The following is a 26749-nucleotide window of genomic DNA, read 5'->3' as shown; positions in this document are numbered from 1 at the left end:
TAGATTAACTAATCTGATTATTAATTGGTATTTGATTGTCTACTTAAAAACCCGTTCTTAAACCAATAAACAAAACAAAATAATTGATAAGATATAAAAATAATGTCCAAAGATTAATTTCACTTACCGTGTTAAACTTAATTTAACTTACTCTTACCCAGGAAAACTTTGTTCGAAGAGGTTCAGAAAACAAATGTGCTTTCCCGACTTTCCCGGGCTCAAAACTGGCTCTTTTTGTATTTTTTAGCCTCTCCGCTTACTCAGTGCTCTATAAACAATTTATTTTACAGTATTTTTACATAAAAGTGTAAATCGACCTTTTTTAATAAAAATTGTGATATAAACTTTGATACTTTAGATAATTGGACTGATAATTGGCTACAAAAAATATATAATGGTATTGATTACGAGAACTCATTAGCAAATAATATATTAAATAATTGCATTATCTAGATTACTCATTACCAAAATTTGAAATTTTTTGCTCAGTATGGTCTACAATGAACAATTTTATGCGGAACTGACAATTTTGATTTTTAACTAGAATCAAACTGATCTAGTATGGTTAGGTATGCTTCTGCAGTTAAATAATTAGGATTAGTTTATACATATATTACATTGATATACATACATATAATTATATTTCACACTTTAAAATACATGATATAAACTTATACAATATACATACATATGTAGATAGATACATGCATATGTATAACAATGTACATATAATTTATTACATACTATAAAATACATCTTGCAAACAATTATAATTGTAAATACTAAAAATTGGAATATGAAAATATATATGGATATACGAATTTCAACGTACATAAACGTATTTCTTTAAAAAATAGTGTGCGACTTTTAGTTCAATCATCAAATTGCGAATAAGCTTCCTGTAGTCTCGAAACAATACCAGAATAAAACTTTATCTGCTCTGCAATAAGTGATTTGAGAGTTTGTTTTAAGTGCGTTTCACGTTCCATTCTAAAATGGGACATTTCTGCAATAACGGCATAGGAAATAATATCAGTTCTTCGGTTTACATCAGCCATTTGGGAATTACTCATCTTTTGTTCAGCAGCGAGACGTTCACATTCTTTTTTTTTCTGCATAGCTCCTTTGTGAGTCGACAAAATATCAGGGAAACTGCTTAAAATTCCCCTTAAAAGATAAATAAAAAATAATTAACTTATAGGATCAGTGAACAAAAAAACAATAATAAAACAAAATTTTTGCATTTTTAATATTAGTATTTAACACCATTTTTAGTCGCCATTTACAAGTTTAATAACATATGGTGAATATAATACATACTAAATTGTTCACATTGTTAAAAAAGACAAATGACACTTATAAAATATCACGTACGGTAAATTTAAAATTGAATCGATTAGTTAATAAGTATTTTCTAAAAGACATTAAACGACCTGAACTATCTAAAACTTTTATAATAAAAAAACTTAAATAATAATAATAATTTATGCGTTTTATGAATATGAATTTTATGTATTGAAAAAACAACATCCTTATTGTTAATTAATAATCTTTAATATTCAACAGAATGCTTTTCAATAAGATATAAGTTACAGAATATTATAACAGTTGATTATTTATATAAAGGTTACCAGATTATTGCAACTCAAATATAACATAACAAAGATGCCAGATTAATACATAACATTTCCTCCCTCACATAGCCAATCATTTCGGTGTAAATATTATCTTGCGTCTTCGTAACCTGGTGGACCTACGTAGTGGAACTTGTTCTTCCTGTCCTATATCGTTCGGTTCTGGTTCTGCAATATCCGTCTCACCTCCGGCATTAGCATTGTTTTGTAATTGTTTATGCTCATTATCCTCTCCCGCAGAGTTAAATCCCCGGAACAACCAGTGGAAGATGTAGCTTCATTATCAAAATAATTCTGTAGGGGTGTCGAAAAATTATTCGGTGGGTCACCAATCACGATTTCCCCATTTGAACGGGATGCATTTGAAGTATCAAATTCCACATGTGACCGCCGTCTTCGTGTATTTTGTCCAATATCTGCAGATTGTGTTCCTTTTTCATTCGTTTGCACTTTTGAATCATCGCGATATCGAATTTGGTCAATGTGGCGTTTAACACGTTTGCCATCGTAAAGGATCTCGTAATGCAAATCCCCCGGCGATTCAGCACTACTCCTGGTAGCCATTTATTTACACGGCAGTTATTTGACAAAAAATAGACATTCTGCATTGGTTCGAAACAGCGGAAAGTAGAATTGAATTGCATATATTGTTTATCGGTCATCCTCGATGTCAAATCTTGAGGGATGAGTAGATCCAAACGAGTACGCAACATACGTCCGAAAAATAACAGCGCTGGAGGTTTGCCAGTTGTGGAATGGGGTGCAATTCTATATTGACGTAGAAAAATATTCAAATGTTTTTGAAGGTTATTCCTGTTTGAGCCCATTGATTTAATTGCGCTTTTAACTATCTGTACTGATCGCTCAGCCTGGCCATTGGTGGATGGGTGGTAGGGTGCTGTTAACTTGTGGTACTTGACACCCACATTGGTGAGAAACTCTTTGAATTCTGCTGATGCAAAGCACGTACCATTATCCGAAACCACTGTAGTTGGCACACCGTAGCTCGCAAATAGTTCATCCAGGATATTAATTGTAGCGGCCGAAGTACTTGTAGAAGTTATTCTGACATCAATCCACTTACTGTACGCATCGGTGATTATCAAAAGCATAGTGCCCAAAAATGGTCCGGCATAATCCACATGAATGCGTTCCCATGGGCCCTTCGGATACTGCCAATGGTGCTCCCTGAACTTTGGTGAGTCGTTAGCAAATTTAGCACAGTAATCACACGTTCTCGCTACAGCCTCAATATCACCGTCAATGCCCGGCCAATACACAAAGGACATTGCAATACCCTTCATTTTGACAATGCCCAAATGGCCGGCATGTAAATCTTGAAGTATCTTGGAACGAAGCTTGTCAGAAATAACCACCCTATGTTCGTCAAACAGTTACCAGCAATTCTGTAATTTATCTCAGGAGACTTATACCCATATGCGTGGAGGGATTTACCGCTCTCCAGAATTCTAAAAATCTTCCCCAACCTATCATCCTTAAGTGTTTCCGCAGCAACTTTGTCAGCGTTCGTTGGTAGTTTTTAATTAATTTGTCGTATTACGAATGAATCAAAATCATCATATTCTTCATACTCCATTATTTGTTTGACCATATTCACGTTAATAGCTCTAGAGCAATAATCCGCATTAGCGTTAGCCTTCGTTGTTTTGAACATAACATCAAAATTTCCTAAGAAGTCGGCATAATTAGCCATACGGCTAATACACAAAACAGGAAGGGACTTATATGGATCCAAAATTTGAGTAAGTGGTTTGTGGTCTGTGATAAAAGTAAAATGACGAGCATATTAGTAGAGAAAGAATTTCCGTACGGCTCATACAATAGCAAGAACCTCTTTATCAATCTGTGGGTATTTAGGTTCAGTAGCCTTTAAAGTACGACTAGCATAAGCTATGGGTCTCTCCCGACCATCTGGCATGCGGTGAGATAACACGGCACCCAAACCAGTTTTGCTGGCATCCGTAGCAAAGAGTAGTGGTAATTCCGGTTTGTATGGCATTAATACTTGTGGTGAGATGAGTGCATTCTTAATGTCCCTGTACGACTGCTCACCCTCTTTTGTCCACTGGAACGGTTTTCTCAAAAGCATGTCATGAAGTGGTCTGCTACGCGTAGACAGATCGGCTATGTATGAACCATAGTATGTGGCATTTTCCAAAAACAGCTGTAGTTCATCATGACTCGTAGGTTTAGGAGCATCTCTTACCGCTTCCACGTGCCTATTGGATTTATGGATTTTGTCAGTATCAATTCTGTGACCTAGAAATTCTACGGCAGTTGCAGCAAACACGCATTTAGAACGATTCAGCCTTAACCCTTTATCCATTAAACGCGTAAGAGTCGTTTTCAAACCCGATAACAAATTATCAAAACTGTCGGCATAAATTAATATGTCATCAAAAAAATTGCATACGTTTGGAATATCTTGCAAAACCGATTCCATCGTTCGTTGCCATATCGCTAGAATATTAGCAGCACCATATACAGCGCAGGTGGGTCGAATCAACCCATGAGTGGGAGTGTTTAGTGTTCAGGCATGTGCTAACTCATCGTCAATCTGCAAGTGGGAATACGCATCGGTTATATCAAGATGACAGAAGAGTTTTGCTCCATTCATTTTATTAAAGAGATGTTCCGGTTTTGGAATTGGATGTTCGTCTTCAATAATTCTAGGATTGACAGTCGGTTTATAATTGCCAGTTATACGAATTCGACCATTCTTCTTTGAAACGACATGGGTCGTGGAAGCCCATTCCGAAAAGTCGACCCTTTTGTAAATACCCGATTTTATTTTCCTATCAATCTCAAGAGCATACGCTTCCCTTAAAGCAAATGGTATCTCCTGGGCTTTGGCAAATACGGGTTCAGCATCCTGTTTCAAATGTAGTTTAATAGGTGGGAAATTTAACTTCCGGCAGTATCACTAAAAATTTCCTCAAATTCAGCTAGCACTTGTATCTAAGATTCGTGGGGAGATAAACTAGGAGAATCCATTTTGACTGCCTCAACCGGTCCTTATGTAGAAAACAATTTCACAAATTCAATCTCCCCAACAAACTGTGAAATCCACTCTCTGTCGAACAACGAATCAAAATTACCGTCAACAATGTACAAATTAAGTCTGCGGGTTGTAGCGCCCTCTATCACGTTCCCCATTACACGTCCTACGCAATCAATTCTATCATCAGTATAACACTTGAATTTTCTATCTGTTGTCAGTAACTTATACTTGCCAGTACACGATTTCAACGTTGCCATACTAATTATACCGCAAGGAGCATGTTCACTTTACCACCATTAATTTCCACTCCGATTAAATGTCTACTCGATTGCTTTTTTGTACCAACCTTATTAAACCGTTGAATCACATCACTGTCACCTTATGTATGCTCCTCTGAGATTTTGTGACCGGTTTTACCGCATAGATAACATTACGGAACTTACAAATAGTTCGGGCATGATCTCCACCACACCCGTAACAATTAGAACGATTAGTTTTGGTACCCTTTACGTTTTCCTTGATAGATGCATGAGCAGTATTGCACTTCGGTGTGTTCCTAATTCTTGTCGCATCGTAGCCTACCTTAAACGTTGACTCTAAAAAGAAACTAAGCCACCCGCCGCACTCTTCATTTCCATGGAAGACATATGTGTTGCCTCCAGCCGTTGAGCTTACTGTCCAAAAACTCCCCTCCCCCGGGGGCATGTTACCTTGGCGAAGATCTCCGCCTTGGTGTTATTGCAATCTCGGGGTATAAAGAGGGCCCAATACCTCCAATCTGACCGGGATTGAAAAATTGGTGTTTCAGTCTACCGCTTGGCTTAGTCCTTGCATAGATTGCCAGAGGTCTGACCAGAGCACCGCATAATCTGGTACTACGGGTGGCCAGTTGCCCGCAGGACTATGTCCTGGCTGGTCAGTTGGTTGAGGTTCCTTCGGGATCCACGTAGTGGCTGTTGGTTGAACCCAAATTCGCGGGAAGAGTATAAGTGGCGGTTAAAAGACTGATGCATGATAATAGTCAATATTTCGGGATAGGAGTTCGGTGCTGTTGCCGAAAATCAACAGATACCCCACAGAGGAGTGACTGTGGGACTTAGCGTTGGAAATGGGTTGGGGTCAATTGTATATGATACGGAATGAATGTAGAGGTATGCGGGACTTATCCACCCGTATACCTAAATGAGTGTGTCGTATGTTTTTCTCTATGAATGTGTTGGATAAATGAGATGTGAGCTGGGTTGAATGATGATGGATGAATGGTATCATATACAAGTGATACTAATTAATTTTCCTTCCTTGTCCAGATATGTTCAGAGTTTACTCTGTTCATATCAGACTTGCCACAGCGTGTCACTGTGAGTAAGAACGATGTCTACGGCTTATTGATGGATCGTGCTTCGGTCCACCGGTTACGTCTCTAGGTGCTGTTGCCGAATCAACAGAGCCATAGTAGTGTGGTTGTCTTACAACGTGACTACTTTGGCAAGAGATTAGATAGCTCGAGTACTCCAGCAAAGTACTTGCGCATGGTACCGGTCATAGCCAATGTGCAAAAATTGCCACCTGAGTCTTCATTGAAGACAAAGGGGCGATGGTAGACCGTTCTCAAGTCTAGCCTGTGGATGAAAAAGACCACCGTGAGATAAGGCCGACACGGCAGGTGCTCACGTTAAAACTATCGACAGTCTGTCCAAAAACTCCCCGTAATTGCAATGTGTGGCTGCTTGTCTAAGACGCAATACAAAGTTGGACAACGTTTCATCCTTTTCTTGAATGACCTGCCGAAACCTTATGCTTTCAGCATATTGATTCTTCTTGTCAAAATGGTTTACCAATGTTGTCCTGATTTCAACAAATGATAGACTTTCTGGTACCTTAGGGCTTATCAGTGTTTTAAGTGCATTGTTGAGCTCAGAACCCATATGTACTAAAATGTAGTCCCTGTATTCAGTTTCCGGGATTCGACTTAACTTAAATGCCCACTCGCAACGAGTAAAATAATCATCGACAGACGTAGCATCACTTGCTCTGTAAGTCTATATAGAGAGTGGTGTTGCTGTCCTTACTGTTGCATCTGGTTGCGAAATACTTACCGCTGCCACCTGCGCAGTTTGTGTGGCAGACTGCCTTAACGCATTTGCAAATATTTCAGTAATAATCTTCAATTCGTCTGAATCCAGCGGCATCTTGCGCTATCCCACTTCTGACACCACTTTTGTGTATTGAAACAACAATATCTTTATTGTTAATTAATGATCTTTAATATTCAACAGAATGCTTTACAATAAGATATAAGTTACAGAATATTATAACAGTTGATTATTTATATACAGGTTACCAGATTATTGCAACTAAAATAAAACATAGCAAAGATGACAAAAAGTTAAAGATTTCAGGAAAACTTCAAAGAACCAGTGCCTCGTTTCTGTAACACTCGCATCGAGAAAATTTTTCGCATGAATCAGAGAAATTGAAAAAAAAAAAATAATTTCTTGCATGCAAGTGTTACTGTAATTTCTTTTTGTGAGAATTAACTGTCATTTAAGTTTCTGTATGAAAAATTTTGTGAGAAAGAACGGCGCGGAAAGTAAAAATTTTAAGAAAAAAAATTAATTTAAACAGAAAGTCAAATAATGAAAAAGATATGTTTTAATAACTAATTAACATTAAAATTAATATTGTTCACTAACTAGAATAAAATGGAGGAATTTCCTATATACGGGACTAAAAGCTGAAATAATATGTGGACATAAATTTAGAATTGCCGGAGGAGAATTTATTTGTTTACTTCTTTTTATGTTTTATTTGAAATTTTCAATAAAAACGTAATTAGTGTTGCCTCTTCTTACATTAACAGCTTGATTACAATTGGAACCACAACCTCTGTCGACAATGAGTTTTTATACATTTTGTATAGAGAACAAAATATATTTTTGTGGTTGGGATATATTCTATTTTATTTTTATTGCTATCCCTGGCAATCCTCTCATTATTCTCTTTAATGAGCATTTTTCGGCATGTGTTATTATTAATGGAAGATATTAAATGAAATAAATATAAAACAAGTAAGAGTGCTATATACGGCTGTGCCGAATCTTATATACTCTTCATTATAGCGTATTTTAAATATTTTAAATTATTTCCCGACTTCATTATTACTACACCAAAAGCAAAACAAAAGGAACAATAACAACGCTAAACGAAAAAAAAAACAAAATACGCAGGGCAATTAAACCAACAGACATTTAAACATAAACAAGTAAGAAGTTATAGTCGGGCGAGGCCGACCATATAATACCCTACACCTGTATACGAATAAAATGTGATTTAGTTTTCATAATAAAGCATTTACATATGTTGAATTGTATCTTGCATCAGAAATAACTAAGCCATTTATTGTTTAGTAAAACTGTGGATATTTAAGTCAAATTTTGATGAGGCCCTATAATTATAAAGTTCATCAGGGTCATCAAGGCTAGTATAGAACTTGGTTTTGCAGCTTTTTGTCGAGATAGGAGTATATTAAACATAATTATGAACTTAAAAGCTCTATTTGGCGGGTTCAGTTGTATGGGGCCTAGGTGAAATAATGGAATTATTGAATAATCTCCAAAATTGCGACCTGTAGTTTGATTACAAGATTTACATAGACGGACGGACATAGCTAAATCGACCAGAATCGAAAATGATTCTGAGCCGATTGGTATACTTTAAGGTGGGTATAGGACCAATATTATTGTGCGTTACAAACATCAGCACAAACCCAATATAACCTCCCCACTAAAGTGGTGTAGGGTATAAAAACAGAAAACCAAAAACCAAAAACAAAATAAACAACGCAGTAAAATCAAACTACATCCAAATATACGAACAGAATTCACAAAAAAAACTGCATACAAAACAAAATACACAGCAAGCGAATTCAGAAAAGGTGGTGGCAGTTCTGCAACAACAACATTTCCCATGTATTTTGTTTTTGCTTTTGGTTTTCGTAAATGTCAAAAACCATAAGTACGGCGAATTTATTTGATATAAAAATTTTTGTAAAATGTTTATATTATATTAAAAAATAAAGATATTAAAATTTGTGGGAAAATATATTCTGAATTGAAATTCTATTCTGGAACCTTAATTTGCAAAATTGAAGTAAGTGCTTTAAGTTAAGTAAAACTTATTTTTTTTTGAAAAATAAGCATAAAAAAGTAAATATTCATGAAAATATTATATTACGAATGAATGAATATTTGTTGCGAATGGATAATTCTACACCGGCGGAGTAATTTTAAATACTTGGCCATAATGTTGCATCCACCGGACGGCTAAATACCTCATATGGGTTTTGTTATAGAAAGCGTCTCGGAACAGACTTTTTCTTAAATAACATATTTGTATACATACCAATTATGCCATTATTTAAATAAAATGATATTTGTTTACGAGATGCTTGGTATATTCAGATTTTTTACATAAATAATTCAAACTATTAACGAAGTTTTTCTCTGTTTGACGGACATTTTTAAAAATAAAAATGTAAACAATAACAAACTTTGACAGCTAGGAAAACCAGGCGAATTAAGAAATAAATTATCAGCTGATTGATAATTGAATAATGTTTGTTTAAAACGAAAAATTCTATTCCGGCAGCTTAATTTGCAAAATTTAAGTGAGTGCCTGAAGTTAAGTAAAACTCAATTTTTTTGTGAGAAGTAAACATAAAATAGTACATATTCATGAAAACATTATATTACGAATGAATGAATATTTGTTGCGAATGGATAATTCTATTCCGGCGGAGTAATTTTCACTATTTGGCCATAATATAGCAGCCCCCGGACGGGTAAATACCTCATATGGGTTTTGTTGTATAAAGCGTTCCGAAACAGACATTTTTTAGTTAATCTCTTTATCTACATAGTGTGTATATAAAACAATATTGTTTAATTTGTTAACATTTAATAGATTTCAAAATTAATTAACGTAGAAGTCAGTTGCCGCCAGCCGGGTAAATACTTCATATGAGTTTCTTAATATTAAGTGTTCCCGAAGAGATTTTTTTAGTTAATCACGTTATCTACACAATTTTAATATAAATTAAAAACAATATTATGTAATATGTTATATGAATACACCTTGTCTACACACATGTACATATTTTCCAATTCACAGTATTGTTGCTTACAAGGCGAATTCATACAAGGAGGTGTTATTTAATCAGCTGATAACTTTTTCTTAATTCGCCTGGTTTTCGTAGCTGTCAAAGTTTATTATTGTTTACATTTTTATATTTAAATATTTCCGTTAAACGGAGAAAAACTTCCTTTATATTTTGAATCACTCAAGTAATGAATCTTAAAATACCAAACATCTCTTAAACAAATATAATTTTATTTAAATAATGATATATAGCATACAAATGCATACAAAATTTTTATATTAGAAAATATTATTTTTTTTATTAAATGTTAACATATTAACCATATTGTTTTATATTTTATATTAATATTCCGAAACACTTTATATTAAGAAACACATATGAAGAATGTATACAAATATGTTATTTAAGAAAAATATTTTTTTCTAATAAATGTTAACAAATTACACAATATTGTTTTATATTTTATATTAAAATTGTGTAGATAACGTGATTAACTAAAAAATCTCTTCCTTAACATTTAATATTAAGAAACTCATATGAAGTATTTACCCGGCTGGCGGCAACAAAAAAAGTTTTATTTGACTTCAGGCACTGACTTAAATTTTGCAAATTAATATGCCGGAATTTTTCGTTTTAAACAAACATTATTGAATTCAGAATATATTTTTATCGCAAGTTTTTACAATATTTGGAATAATTTTCAATATTTGGAAATAATGTAACAGCCGCCGGACGAGTAAATACCTCATATGAGTTTTGTTATATAAAGCGTTCTGGAACAGACTATTTTTAGTTAACTCTTTATCTACATAGTGTATATATAAATCAATATTGCTTAATTTGCTAACATTTAATAGATTTCAAAATTAAGCCATAATGTAAATGCTCCGGAAGAGATTTTTTTAGTTAATCTCGTTATCTACACAATTTTAATATAAAATATAAAACAATATTGTGTAATATTTTAACATTTATTAGAAAAAAATATTTCTCTTAAATCACATATTTGTATACATACCGATTATGCCATTTTTTAAATAAAATGATATTTGTTTACGAGATGCTTGATATTTTCAGATTTTTTACATAAATAATTCAAAATATTAACGACGTTTTTCTCCGTTTAACAGTCATTTTTAAATATAAAAATGTAAACAATAACAAACTTTGACATCTACGCAAACCAGGCGAATTAAGAAAAAAATTATCAGCTGATTGAATAACACCACCTTATATGAATTCGGCTTGACGTAAACCAAATGCAAAAACAAAAAAATACATGTAAAATGTTGTTTTTGCAGAATTGCCACCACCTTGTATAAATTCGCTTTGGTTGCTGGTTTATCAAAGCACTAAAAAAAATTCTGTATTTTGTTTTTGTGAATTCTGTTCGTATACGTTGTTTATTTTGTTTTCCTATGTCTTTTTTTATGTTTGTGCTGGTCCACACTAGAAAACTTTTTTTAGGAAACTTTTGATTTTGCATGAGAGAGAAAAAATATCATTCATCTCTCTCGCTGTACGGAGTTTCCCGTACTCGGAAACTTGTTATACCCTTCACCTTCGTGAGAATGGTATATATAAGTTTGTCATTCCGTTTGTAATTTCTATAATATAATTTTCTGACCCTATATTCTTGATCCTTATAGATAGCGTAGTCGATTAAGCCATGTCCGTCTGTCTGTCTGTCTGTCTGTCTGTCTGACTGTCGATAGTTTTAACGTGAGCACCTGCCGTGTCGGCCTTATCTCACGGTGGTCTTTTTCACCCACAGGGTAGACTTGAGAACCATCGGTCTACCATCGCCCCTTTGTCATCAATGAAGACTCAGGTGGCAATTTTTGCACATTGGCTATGACCGGTAACATGCGCAAGTACTTTGCTGGAGTACTCGAGCTATCTAATCTCTTGCCAAAGTAGTCACGTTGTAAGACAACCACACTACTATGGCTCTGTTGATTCGGCAACAGCACCTAGAGACGTAACCGGTGGACCGAAGCACGATCCATCAATAAGCCGTAGACATCGTTCTTACTCACAGTGACACGCTGTGGTAAGTCTGATATGAACAGAGTATACTCTGAACACATCTGGACAAGGAAGGAAAATTAACCAATATCTCTTGTATATGATATCATTCATCCATCATCATTCAACCCAGCACACATCTTATTTATTCGACACATTCATAGAGAAAAACATACGACACATTTATTTAGGTATACGGGTGGGGTAAGGCCCGTATACCTCCATTCATTCTGTATCATATACAATTGACACCAACTCATTTCCAACGTTTAGTCCCACAGTCACTCCTCTGTGGGGTATCTGTTGATTTTCGGCAACAGCACCGAACTCCTATCCCGAAATATTGACTATTATCATGCATCAGTCTTTTAACCGCCACATGTACTCTTCCCGCGAATTTGGGTTCAACCAACAGCCACTACGTGGATCCCGAAGGAACCTTAACCAACTGACCAGCCAGGACATAGTCCTGCGGGCAACTGGCCACCCGTAGTACCAGATTATGCGGTGCTCTGGTCAGACATCTGGCAATCTATGCAAGGACTAAGCCAAGCGGTAGACTGAAACAACCAATTTTTCATTCCCGGTCAGACTGGAGGTATTGGGCCCTCTTTATAACCCGGGATTGCAATAACACCAACATGCCCCCGGGGGGATGTCTGTCTGTTGAAATCAGTTTTTAGAGGATCCCAGATATTGGCGAGATCTGAATCTTCAATAATTCTATTAGACATGCTTTCGAGAAGATCGCTATTTAAAATCAGCAAAATCGGTCGGTAAATAACGGAGATATGAGCAAAAATCCGAGACAACCTCTGAAAATTTTATGTGTGTAGATGTATTTGGTTTTATTCAGCTGTGTATTTTTTTGTATGTTTGGAATCCAAACATAAAATAATAAAATAATTTTAACTTTTGTTTTGCAAATATATTTTTTAGTGAATAGAAAAAAAGTATTTAAAACGTTTTCAATTATATGAGAGTAGATAGTGAGTTATTGTACAATAATTTTTATGCCAATAATTTAAGTTTGAAATTTAAAACTAACACAAATTTTTTCCAAGTGCTTTTTAAAACAATTTTTTTTACGATAAACAAAAACAAAATCTAACTAGACTGTAAGATCAATTATGTTTAAAATACACTATGGTGAAGGGTATATAAGATTCGGCACAGCCGAATATAGCACTCTTACTTGTTTTGTTTTGTTATTCTTCTCATTCGTACAACAACAAATCAATGCAATTAACACGTAGTTTCTGAAACAAAAGTTTCTATGTGTGGACATTTAGGAAACTTCAAAAGAGAGTTAAGAAAAAGTTTCTCTACGAAAGTTTCCTAGTGTGGACCGGCACTTAGATGTCTGTTGGTTAAATTGCCTTCTGCATTTTTGTGTTTCGTTGTTTTTAGCATTGTTGTTGCTTCCTTTGTTTTGCTTTTTGTGTAAAAATAATGTAAAAAACTAATATGTTTAAAATACACTATGGTGAAGGGTATATAAGCAAAATCAAATATTTTTAAGAATCGATGAAACTGAATTAAAATACTTACTTATTGGTACTTATTTTGTTTGAAAATACCTTAACCGAGATTTTAAAAGATTTTTTAATTTTAATAATTTTAAAGCGATATAACTTTTACGCATTACTGAAAATAGTTAACGTTTTCATATTTATTATGTGTAATTATATGTGTAATATTATGTGTAAATATTTTCCAATCCATCCACTAAATATGGTTCTTTTCAGAGGAAAAAATTTATCCAATTCTTAAAAAATTTTTATTTTGCTCATATAAGATTCGGCACATCCGAATATGGCACTCTTACTTGTTTTTGATGAAATTTTAAAAGGTGTCTTGGATTTTTGCTCATATCTCCGTTATTTATTAACTGTTTTTGCTGATTTTAAATAGCGATCTTCTTGAAATCATGTCTAACAGAATTATTAAAAATTCGGATCTCGCCGATATCTGGGATCCTCAAAAAATTTATTTCGACAGAAAAACGGACAGACAGATAGACGGACATGGCTTAATCGACTATAAGGATGCAGAATATATATACTTTATATAATATATAACGAACTATTTATTATTCATACGCAGAGGAACAACGTATAAATTGGTTTAGAGTGACCATATTTTTTAGATGTATTGCTTTATGTAAATTTTGTTTAATGTATGTTTATTTAACACAATTTTTATTAACATATATTTAATGAATATTTTAAAATATATATTATTTGAATGAGAAAAATGGTCATTCCATTCACGAATTTACACAGCCAATTTTGGTCGAACCGTTAGCACTGTTGAATTTTTAGTTCATCCCAATTACACATATACCATAATCAAGGCGAATTCACATAAGGTGGAGTTATTCAATCAGTTGATCCTTCACCTTCATGTGAAGGGATATTTGTATAAGTTTGTCATTCCGTTTATAATTTCCACAGTATAATTTTCTGACCCTATAAAGTAAATACACTTTGGATCCTTACAGAAAGCGGAGTCGATTAAGCTATCCGTTTGTATGTACATATGTCTGTTGAAATCAATTTTCTGAAGACATGCTTTTAAGAAGTTTCTTATAATAGATATAAGGTAGAATCCGTATTAAAACAGACATAAAAACCTTTTTTCGGATTTACCAACACCGATTTTAAAGAAATTTGGTTTGGAAGTGCTACTTAAATGAATAACTTTTTAATCGGAATCCCGTTCAAGACCAAAAATATCGCGCTTTGAAAAATTTAAAATTTGTTTAAAGGTGAGTTTTTTTGATAATGATAATCTTCATTCTTTGGTTAAACCTGGTTTAATATATGTTTCGTGTTATTCAGTTATCAATAAAGTTACTTAATATATTAGTTTAACTGAGAGTAATTGGCCAATTAAACTCAAGATATAAGTGAGAAAACACACTTAACAAAAACAATAAAACAATGATTTCGGAAGAAAAAAAACTTAATATTTTAAGTAAATTGCAATTTTCTGATTTGTTTTGCTTTATTTATTATTTTTTTAAATGTTTTTTTAACATTTTTCCAAAATTTTTCATTTTACAAAAGTATTGTTTGCTAAAAACAGCTGTTCATTTTTTGTGTTTTTGAGTGAAAAGTTGGCAATACTAACAAAGTTAACTGAGCTTAAATCTAAAACTGAAAAACACAATCATTGGTTAAAGTCCGCCTAAATTTGTTCCGAGTTTAATCTAACAGCAAGTTAATCCTAGTTTAACTAGAAGTAAGAAATCCGCCCTAAATTACCTATAGGTATATATTGATGGTCAAAACATTCGGGACTGAAACAACATTTCAGGTCTTTATTAATTTTTTAAATAGATAATATTTATTTATTATAATTAGTGTAAATGTAAAAATGTATTACAATATTATTTATAGTGCCTGTTCCACTAAATGCGAACGAACAAGTATTTTTTAGTTTTATATTGAAAACAACAAAAGGATTTAGTAACTTAAGATGTGGGCCAAGTCCTTTAAAACTTTTTTGATAAATATGGTTTCTTTAAGCATTTGTAAGCTCCAAAGTCCATGTTTGGCTTTTCTGTTTTATTTTTAGGATCCTTAGGAACTGCTGAGCGATTATTAGTCAACATATTTCGAATTTTATATCATTTTGTTTAGTTATTACTTATTGGCATTATCAATGCTTTATTTGTTCACTACAAGACAAATTATTTATTTGGTTACTTTAAACTCTATGAAAAATAAGTTTTAAGCGTTTTGTTATGAAAGTTGCATAAAATTCAGAGATTCAAATTTTTAATATATTAGTAACCAAAATGCATATTTTTCTCTTATGCATACGTATGCAATAATAAAATATAAATATATTTTTAATTTTGATTTTCAGAAAAATATAAAACAATTAAATATAATTATGAGATGTTTAATCAATAACATTAAAAAATATAAAATAGAATAATTGATGAAATGATCCAAAGAATTATTAGAAAAAACCCACTGAGTGGTGCTTCAAATTCTTTAACTTGTATCCAAGGAAAACCATTGGACTCCTGATTTAGCTTCTCCAAAATCCATATACGAACTAGGAGGTACACTATGTTTAAATTTAGACCTCTAAACAGACCTTAGAATGCTTGAAACCAATGTAAAGAAAAGTGTCGTGTAGTACAGGAAAAATACCCACTTTAGATGTTTTAAAATATAGGTGGTTATCATACCCCAAAGGTCAACAAAAGCAATATTTTTCAGCTAATACATACACTTATAAATATTTAGAACCCAAATCAAGAATAACTATACAGATCCTAATATGCCTACTGTATTTTATTCATAAAATAAAGCATTTAAAATATGAGGTTGAAAATCAGGATTTTATCATGTAATAGTTCTATAGTGATATATGGTGCTGCACAGTGGTATAGGAAAAAAAGAGGGAAATAATTCGGTAACTTCTAAACGGTTAATCCGATTTTAATGAAATTTGGTATGCACAAAGAGGAGGTGTTGTCGAGTCATGATTTTTACATAATTCTTTCACTGTTTGATATATAAAAATCGGGAATATTTGGACCCGCTATTATCAAAAAACTAAAGTAAGGACGTTAAAATTTTAAAATTTTAATTTTCAAATGGGAATATCTCCTAAACTATAAGAGATAATTTACAGCGACATTTTTTGTAGTGCTCGATGAGGAGATTCTATATACGATTTTTTTTAAATCGGAACTCAAATGAAGAAATAGGATCGTTTTAAAAATGTAACATTGCCGAGGTGTCCTAATTTGAGGACCCTCCGCCGGGCCCATTATTGACCTATAAGGTCCAAATTCAAAACCTAAACTCGACAACACCTCCTCTTTGTGCATACCAAAATTCATCGGATTAACCGTTTAGAAGTTACCGAATTATTTCCCTCTTTTTTTCCTATACCACTGTGTGATGTCCCCATACTTAGAGTGGCTAGAATGGTACTTAGTGTTAGATTTATTGAATAAGAATCAATATTCTACAATTCTAAATATATATATATATATATATATATATATATATATATAGATATATATATATATAATATATATAATATATATAATATATATAATATATATATATATATATATACTGGAGACTCAAACCATATATATGTATATATATATATATATATATATATATATATATATATATATATATATATATATATATATATATATATATATATATATATATATATATATATATATATATAATATATATAATATATATTATATATATATATATATATATATATATATATATAATATATAATATATATATATATATATATATATATATATATATATAAATATATATACATATATATGGTTTGAGTCTCCAGGTACCCTCTACAAATATTGTTAGATATCGTAACATTGTTACTAAAATGGCATATTTTCCAGATAAATGTACTGACATACATAGTGTATCCCGCCAGATAGATACATTACGTATGAGACTATCGGAACATGTGCGTGACGGAGGGTTCATTATACCCTTCACCACTATAGTGGGGAGGGTATTATACGTTTGTGCTGATGTTTGTAACATACACAAATGCAAGTACACCGATCGATTCAGAATCATTTTTTGAGTCGATTAAGACATGTCTGTCCTTCCGTCTGTCCGGATGCTGTCCATGTAAACCTTGTGCGCAAGGTACAGGCCGCAATTTTTAAGAAAATTTGATGAAATTTGGACCAAGCATGTTTTTTGGCACACGTAACGATCGGTTGAAATCGGTCCATTATTTCACATAGCCCCCATACAACCGTACCTCCCGATTTGAACTTTTTATGCCATAATTACGTCAAATATTTTATTATCTCTCTGAAAATTGACACAAATAAGTTCTATATAAGTATAAATGACACTGCAGATTTTCGTAAGGCCCTTATTTGACCCTAGCCCCATACCAAACCCCCTTCAAAAAATGTCTTAAACGTCTAAAATTGACTTGTAACCATTTGTATCGCAATGAAACTCAACAAAACTAACTGTTATTTAAGAATATATCCTTTCCGAGGATAGGCCCATATTTAACCTATATAAAGCCTCATTTAGAAATTTTAGTTTTTTTTAATCAATAAATTGCTTTAATATTTTGGAATTATGGTAATATTCAACGTAAAAGTTTCTTTAAAAAAAATAAAAAATTTAAAAATATACTCATTGTGTAGGGTACTATATAGTCGGCCATGCCCGACTATAATTTCCTACTTGTTTTTTAAATATAAACTTGTTGTTAAGCGAATAAAAAAATGGCGAAAATCGGGAATATTGGACCCGCTATTATCAAAAAACTAAAGTAAGGGCGGTAAAAATTTTAAAATTTTAATTTTCAAATGCAAATATCTCCTAAACTATAAGATATAATTTACGACAACATTTTTTATAGTGCTCGATGAGGAGATTCTATATACGAAATTTTTTTTTTTTAATCGGAACTCAAATGAAGAAATATAATCGTTTTAAAAATTTAACATAGCCGAGGTTCATAATTTGAGGACCCTCCGCCGGGTCCCTTTTTGGCCTATAAAAACCTAAACTCGACAGAAGTTACCGAATTATTTCCCTCTTTTTTTTCTATACCACTATGCGGCAGTTTCCTCTACTGGTTGTATTTGTATATTATAAAAGTCTGTAAGGATTTAATCCATTGACTTAAATAAATAAATAAAATGTGCACAAAAGCATTTATCCATATCTTTATTGGTGTACTATTCAACTTTTTGGGGCGAACAAATCTTGTTAAAGCACTTGTGTCACTTATATGAAAAAACGATGTAGGCTATATTTACGATTCCGATTTTTATGGAATTTGGTGGAAGTAAATTATGTACACAATATTAAATTTCAAATTGAAGGTGAAATTGTAACTTCTAGACCAATTTAAAATCTTGAATAAGTCGGAATTCTGAGATAAACCAAAATATGTTTATTAGTATAAATATAACTGATATTCTTAAGTAACATAGCTAAGGAAAATGAAAACAAAATAATTTGAAATCAAATGATGACTCGCGAAAATAATCATTTCCAAAATATTGGAAATTGTATTCCCTACAAAAGTTGTAATAACATTTAAAATTGTACGTCGAACAATAATCGCGATACATGCAAAGATTTGATACTCATAATCCACTATAACACTGGGACCGCGACTTTTCTTTATTAGATTTTATGTGGCTTTACACAGGTAAATAGCCCTGATGTTATGTATGCAATGCTTACATTCGCTACACGGTCTCTTAACTCATATTTCGAATGAAATCAAAACTGTGTATAAATACTATGGCGCGTAAAAAAATAAGCAATTTTTCAAAATACGTATTAAATATATTAGTAAACGAATCCGCGAAGAGGCATATTCTTTTAAAGTATCGCCATATGTCAAAATAACAACTAAATTAAAGTGTTTTTTTTTTGTTATTCTGAATACTTTGTTAAAATCCACATAGTTCTAATCAAAGTATAACAAGTAGTCCGACATGCAAAGATTTGATACTCATAACCTTTGACTTCCACTATAAAACTGGGACCGCGACTTTCAGTTCTTTATTAGATTTTATGAGTATGACTCAAATTCAACAACAACAAAAAATGTCAATAATTAAACAACATTTTTTTCCAGTTCATGAAAATTAAACAAAATTCTAAATCAAAAGTGCGTTAAAACTATTTTAAAAAATTGCAGGTTTTTTGTGGATGCCTGCAATTTTGCGTACAATCCTTAAAAGTGCCCAAAAAGGTAAGTTAAACATTTGAGTGTTTTGACAAGTTTAAATTTCTCACAAGAGAGTCGAATTCACACGGCACTCGTAGATGTGAGAGTGTAATTTCCTATATGCGAGAGTCGGACTACTTGTTATACTTTGGTTCTAATATTCAAAATATATATGTAACTATTGACATTTGTTGCATATGTATATGTATGCAATTTGTCGTAAGATAGCACAGTGGTATAGGAAAAAAAGAGGGAAATAATTCGGTAACTTCTAAACGGTTAATCCGATTTTAATGAAATTTGGTATGCACAAAGAGGAGGTGTTGTGGAGTTTAGGTTTTGAATTTGGACCTTATAGGCCAACCAGAGCCCCGGCGGGGGGTCCTCAAATTAGGACACCTCGGCAACTCTCAAATCGCATAGTCGATATCAAATTATAGTGACCTGTTTTATATGACCCAATATGTTCTTAATCATTTTGTAACGGGTTTCGATAACCCCGCCCTGGTATCGATATAATAGGCAAAAAACATAAAAAATCCCATTTTTGGGATTTTTAAAACTTTTTTGGGAATTCCGGGATTTCTAATAAGAAAATTCGAAATTTTTATTTAATTTTGGATTTTGAGTAAAAAAATCTACCTAACTGTAAAATTTCATTAAAAAATATTCATAAATAAAATTTTTATTGCAATTTGAAAAATTTGTATCTTCGCATAATCTGAATAAAAAACATTTTTTATTTTTTTTTAAAGTATTCCGCGAATTTTTTAATTTTCAAAAATTATATAATGTTTTTTAAGTGACAAATTAATTAGGGAAAACTCAACATCTTTTAGAAAATTTACCTAGTACTATTATTTTCATCTATAAGGTTAACTCTTAAATTTGTTACATATATTGATTTTTAAATCGGAACTCAAATGGTTGGCCTATAAGGTCCAAATTCAAAACCTAAACTCGACAACACCTCCTCTTTGTGCATACCAAATTTCATTAAAATCGGATAATCCGTTTAGAAGTTGCCGAATTATTTCCCTCTTTTTTTTCCTATACCACTGTGCATAATCGAATAGACCAAAAAAAGAAAATACGTCATTATTTTTTCGCGGTTGTTAAAAAAGTTGACGCACCGAATGTCTGTCCGTCTGTCTTTAAAATTAGTTTTTTAAAGGCTCCATAAATTTCGGGAATCCAAATTTTAACTAACTGAATTAGATACGCCATTAAGAATTTAGCTGTTTAAAACCATTAAAATAGATTTATAAGAATCGGAGATATGGTCAAAATAAATATCAACAAATTATATTTTATGGAATTTTTGTTTAAAGGATGTCAAATAGTATATTTGCGTAAAAATTAAAAAGTCCATGAGTCGCGATATGGCAAAAGTATATGAGAACCCCAGTATCATTGTGAAATTGTTTACACAAAAGCTAAATTAAAATTTTCTCAGTATTGTTTATGTCCAGCTTTTTGTCGGAATCTGGTAACCCTACTAATGTTCAATATTTATCCCTACAAGCAAGAAGATACGAAAACGATACGAATTCGTATTGCTTAGAAGAAAAAAATTATTGCGGCAACAATCATATTCGTATTGCGGAGGATACCTCCTTCGGGAGAGATTGTGCGGCCAGGGGGATACTTCTAAGCAATACGAAAGCAATACTCCTAGAAGACAAAAAAGAGACATTGCTAGATAATCAGCATGGTGAAAATAAGAAGATATCTTCAGATAATCGTCTGGAAGTTATATTGGAGATATTCTCCTATTATCTTTAGGAAGAAAAGTATAAGAAATTAAAAAATTGGCAATTTGAATACACATTTATTAGTGTTAGCAATAAAATATTACAATATGGAAAATATATTAATATAAATATGCCAAATTAACGTTTCCCCAGCACAATTTTGTTTTACCCACAGGAAGATTCTTTTAATATTGATTTCTTTTAAGTACTCTGAAAACCAAAACATCATGACTATCCATTTTTTATATGAAAATAAAGATAAACTTACATTTTTCCAAGTATAAATTACAATTGTAATGATGTCGTCTTGATTTATCGCGTATTAACTTATTGTGGTAAGATTTATTTAAAAAAATTAGTTTTTTTCTTATTTTGAAAATATTTTGAAGTTTGAAAAAAATATTTTTATTGCTATAATATCATCTATGCGATAACATAACGATATCCTAAACGTATTGCGTAGGATGAAAATCCTTTTACAGAAATAAATACAACAATTTGGCAACAAAAAATACTTTACAAAATCAAAAAAATATTAATTTAAATATTTTTATTGTTTATTGCCGATTTTACTTTTAAATATTAACATTGCGATATCAAAAAAATATTGCTTGGATGATTTTCTTCCAAATTATAAAAATTTAATATTGCGTTGATATCTTCTATGGACGATATCTTCCAAATGTTTGTAGGGATTTTAATTAGGATTTTTGTTTGAGTCATTGTATGTCATGGTAGAAATTTAACTCAGACCATTAATTTTAAGTGAACAAAGTTGAAAAAGAAATGCAAAGATTTGTTATATTCTTCATTAAAAATTGTACAAAAACATACCTGTAGATGTGCAACCTATCGGAAAAAGGTATCCAATCAAATTTTGGCTGTTCGCCGCATTGTTGACCAATTGCAGCAAATATATCGCCGATTTTTGATAAACTTTCTGACAAAGATTTATTGCTTGATGGAGGTGCACGTCTTTCATCAATGCAAATTGCCCTCGATAAATCAGATAATCCATCACCAATGCGCTGAAATTCTTTTTTTGATTGTGTTTGATATCGTTTTGTCATGTCATTTGAAATTGCTAACAAATTTCGGACAGACAGGTCCATGGAATGAATAAACTGTGAACAACTATCCATCTGTGAATCTACATAGGATTGTAGTAATTGTTTTTCTGGAGGTGATATAGCCCAACAATAAGTAATGCCTACATAAGTGTCGCGTTCAGCTCTTCTTTTTCCCATTTTCCAAACCTTTTCGTCATTACATGTTAAGAAATGGTGCCAAACCTCGCATCTAGACAAAACAGGATGTCGACAAACCCAATCAACAAATTCCTGCAACTGCACACGTCGATGTTCAACAAATTGTTCTTCATACCGACCAGATATTTGCTTATCAGGTAAAGGGGGAATTGGAATTAGGCAAAACTTGTCTACCAGTCTCTCATGTAACCAATCAAAATGTTTATATCGCCGAGACACCTATATAAAAGTATTAAAATTATTACGTGTTATTTCAAAATTTAATAAAAATCTTTAATTTATTTATTAAGTAAATTAAATTGTTAAAGAGCTATATATTTTCAAGGCCTTCATTTAATAGACAGTTCCTATGATAATTTTGCACGTTGCTTAAGTGATAATCAGGAAGCATTTCCCAATTTATTTGAAAAACAAATAAAAAATTTTAAAAATCAATCAGAATTAATAGAATTTACTAAAGAATTAAGACACCAACGAAATGATAGTTTTTGAAAACTTTAAAACCAATTAGATTATTTTGAATGTATTTTTAGCTGCTAAACCCGATATGTGTTATTCTATCTCCCACCATTTTCTCGCAAAATGGCATTGAAAATTTTATTTATATATTACGGACATTTTATATAATTATGAAATATATATACGTTTAATTGTTAATTTGATTTTTTTGGTCTCATCATAAATACAGGTATTCATTTTAAACATATCCTATGTCTCATTTATATATGTTGAAAACAAAATATCCACCCTATTCTGCATTTCGATTACGTTTCAATGATCGAAAAAAGGTATTCCAACAAATAACTGAATCGAAAGAAAAATAAGAAGCAATTTCATTTCGTTTCAATGCTTTACGATTTCGATCGTAATTACGTTTTTGTAAGTTGTTGTTTATGTGGCGGGGAGTCGAAAAGTTGCCAAACGGAGAAAATTTCGATTCAAATTGAAATGCGGAATAGGGGCCATCATTTCACTTTTTTATTTTACATAAGACACATGGAGATTTTGTTTACATTTTAAAACTGATAAAAGTTTGAAACAGGATTTTAGAAAATGACGTCTGAAGGGTTTCCTACTTGTGACTATACCCTATATACGGTTTACGCTGATAAGGATTAAAACTCACATTTAGGTTAATAAAACTGTTTTTAACATAATTATACGGTTTTATTAATATTTCTCATGTAAGTGCTTTGTAACACTAAATGATCGGAGGAATTTTTATTGATTTTTTTTTTATTTTTTTTAAGGATATTTATGTTTTATGTCTTATTAGAACGATAATTGAATATACATATACAATCAAACCTCATTTGAGTATTTTACTTATGTAAAATACATGTCGTCTAGTAGAATTCTTAAACCAACATAGTTTCAAAAAGTCGTATTTAAAAATATGAAAACAAAATTAATTAGCCTAACTTGCATCATTGCATTTGCAAATGGTTTAGTATATTCTTACAATACACTAACAAAAGATACAGAACTACTACCCTTCCACCAAATTTTAGTTTAACTTTGGATACATAAAGTAACAAGTCACTATTAGGGCTCAACATTATAAAATAAAAATATTAACAATAACAAAATACATTACTTTCTAATTTTTATACTATTTTTGATAAATTCTACTTCGATGTAAATGATAACACAAGTTTACAAATTATTATTTTTTATTTGCTCATGGAATGAAACATATATTTTTGAAAAGGGCTATCTATGTTCGGTTGGTTATTAACAATTTTTATTTTTTTCCTATACTACGAAATTTTGAGAAAAAGTGGTTTTTGTTAAGCACCCTTTGTCAGTAGTGATGGAAAAATATTTGAAATGGATTTTTTGAGCTTGCAGCTGTTATGGGAACCTAACAATCAACTCAAAAAAAAAAAAAAAAAAAATCAGTTATATAAAATTTACGTCTACCCAACTTTGTGTAATAAAAATTGCATCAATTGATACAGAGTTGCGAGAAAGTCCAGTAAAATTTTTTGTATACAAAATAACTACATCCCTAATTATTTAATTTTGTCGTCCTATTTTAACCCTTTCTTAGCATTTTTGTCTTAATGTATAATCTAAAATTTGACATCCTATATTTTCTTAAATATTTTTTTTCTGGACTCAGACGGTCAAAATAAAGAAACCCATATAGGTTTTATATCATAAGCAAAATCGTTGTAAACTCGTGTTAGATAAAATAAAAATGTATAAAAAGAGCACTTTTTAATACGCTAACGAGGTAATTCAATGCAGATTTTTTTTCTTGCAGAATTATTCTTGTTCAAATAGAAGAAGTAGTGTTTGAACATTTCAGTTAATATATAAGTTCATAGTGATCAGTTGTGTGTATAGTGGAACATTATGAAATTTCGTATTAAATTGTATTTATTTAATCTATCTATATATAAAAATGAATGTGTTTGTTTGTATGATTACATATACGTTTGTATGTTTGAACGTTATAGACTACTAAATGGCTGAACCGATGTTCTTGAAATTTTCGCAGCGTATTCCTGTATGTCTGGAATAGGTAATAGACTTTTTATTTAGAATTTTCAAGTGGGCGAGTAGCCACGCCCACATAAAGAAAATATAAAATTCGTATATTTGAGATAAAATAACAGTTAGAGTCCTCAAATTTTGTCAGATAAAAAGTGGGCGGGCTAGCGTTAGGAGGCGTTGCACCTCCTATATAAATTAAATAAAAAAGCGTTTATCTTGGAAACTATTACAGTTAGAATATTAAAATTTTACACGAATAACATTAACACCCAGGTTATACACACTCAGGCTGTGCTGGGTACCGGGACACTGTGACATACAGGGTAATGAGATTGCAGATGAATTGGCCCGACAGGGCTCGGATCTGGAGCTCGATAGAAGGGTCAGCTCGGTAAAACCCCCCATTTGTCATTACTACAGTAGACTGGATTGTAGGGTTTCTAGGACACTATGGCCGAAGTCCAAAATCCAAAAGCAACCAGAATGCTTTTAGGATTGGACAGGAAGAGTGCAAGGATTTTAGTAGGGGTAATAACCGGACACTGCTCAATTGGAGCCTTTAGGGGTAATGAGGTCGGTAACACACAGGATTTTTGCAGGTTGTCTGAGGACGAAGAAGAACTGGAGACAGTAGAGCATATTTTATGCCACTATCCCAGATTACAGAGTCTGAGACTGAAATGGCTAGGTAAAGGATTCCACGATGAACTAGGAGATGTAGCAGGGTGTAACCTATGCGACATTATGGGCTTCATTAGGGGAACTTTTTGGATTTTCAGTTAATAGACAATTAAGGATTTCCCTTCCATGACCACTTATTTTTTCTGTTCTCTTTTTGGAGGGAAAATCTCACTCTTCTCATCTCTCCTTTCTTCTGTTCTCTTCTGTTTTCTCCTTGTCTTTTACCCAAGGGATTCACAATGGACCATTAGGTCTCCGAGTGGATGTATACATTGATATACAACCCTTTTAAACTAAACTAAACATTAACACCCATGTAAACATTTTGGGTAATAAATTGACGGACTACCCAAGAGGGGAGCGGCACTTCCCATATTAATTAAATACATAAATTTGGGAAACTAATACAACTAAATTCTTAAAATTTTTAAGAAAAAAGAGCGGACTTTCATCTGGGGGGCTTGAAGCCCCCCAGATGAAAATTCGTATGTCTGAAATTGAATTATTTCAATATTCATCTGAACATTTTGGAGGAAAAAGGAAGGATTTTCATCTGGAGATCTTGGAAAATCGTATATTTAAGAAACTAGTAGAGCTAGAATCTTCAAATTTTATATGAATAACTTTGACATTCATGTGAACATTTAGAAAATAAAGGGCGGGCTTTCAATAGGGGGCTTGGCTCTCATATGTAATATATTGTTAATCTGGAAAACTATTGTGGTTAGAATTTTTAAAAATCTTTAAGTGTTTTTTTATTTATACTAGAGGGTAAAACAAAAATATTGTATATCCCAAGGCATAAGAATATGAATTTTTTTTAGGAATAAAAGTATGATCATTAATAGTAGATCATAAAAGTAAATCATTAATGTATTATTTTAGAATTTAAATGAGATATATTTCTTCAATTCACAATCAAATTGTATATTGTATCTACTAAAGTGTAGTAACAG

General features: G+C 32.0%; 1 protein-coding gene across 1 annotated transcript in view; it reads right to left on the bottom strand.

Moving 5' to 3' along the window:
• Positions 1–203: 203 nt before the first annotated feature.
• LOC111683886 (sorting nexin-33) overlaps positions 204–26749 on the bottom strand; it is a 59033-nt gene continuing 32487 nt past the window's right edge. The window contains exons 2-3 of the mRNA XM_023446014.2: positions 22177–22829; positions 204–1167 (exon numbers count right to left, since the gene is read on the bottom strand). Coding sequence (XP_023301782.2) covers positions 873–1167; positions 22177–22829 — 948 coding nt within the window. The 3' untranslated portion in view covers positions 204–872. The remainder of the gene's footprint in view (positions 1168–22176; positions 22830–26749) is intronic.

The sequence above is a fragment of the Lucilia cuprina genome, chromosome 5 (assembly GCF_022045245.1).
Source record: "Lucilia cuprina isolate Lc7/37 chromosome 5, ASM2204524v1, whole genome shotgun sequence".
Classification (NCBI taxonomy): domain Eukaryota; kingdom Metazoa; phylum Arthropoda; class Insecta; order Diptera; family Calliphoridae; genus Lucilia; species Lucilia cuprina.
The sequence above is the reverse complement of the archived record's forward strand: the minus strand, read 5'-3'. Positions and strand labels throughout refer to the sequence as shown.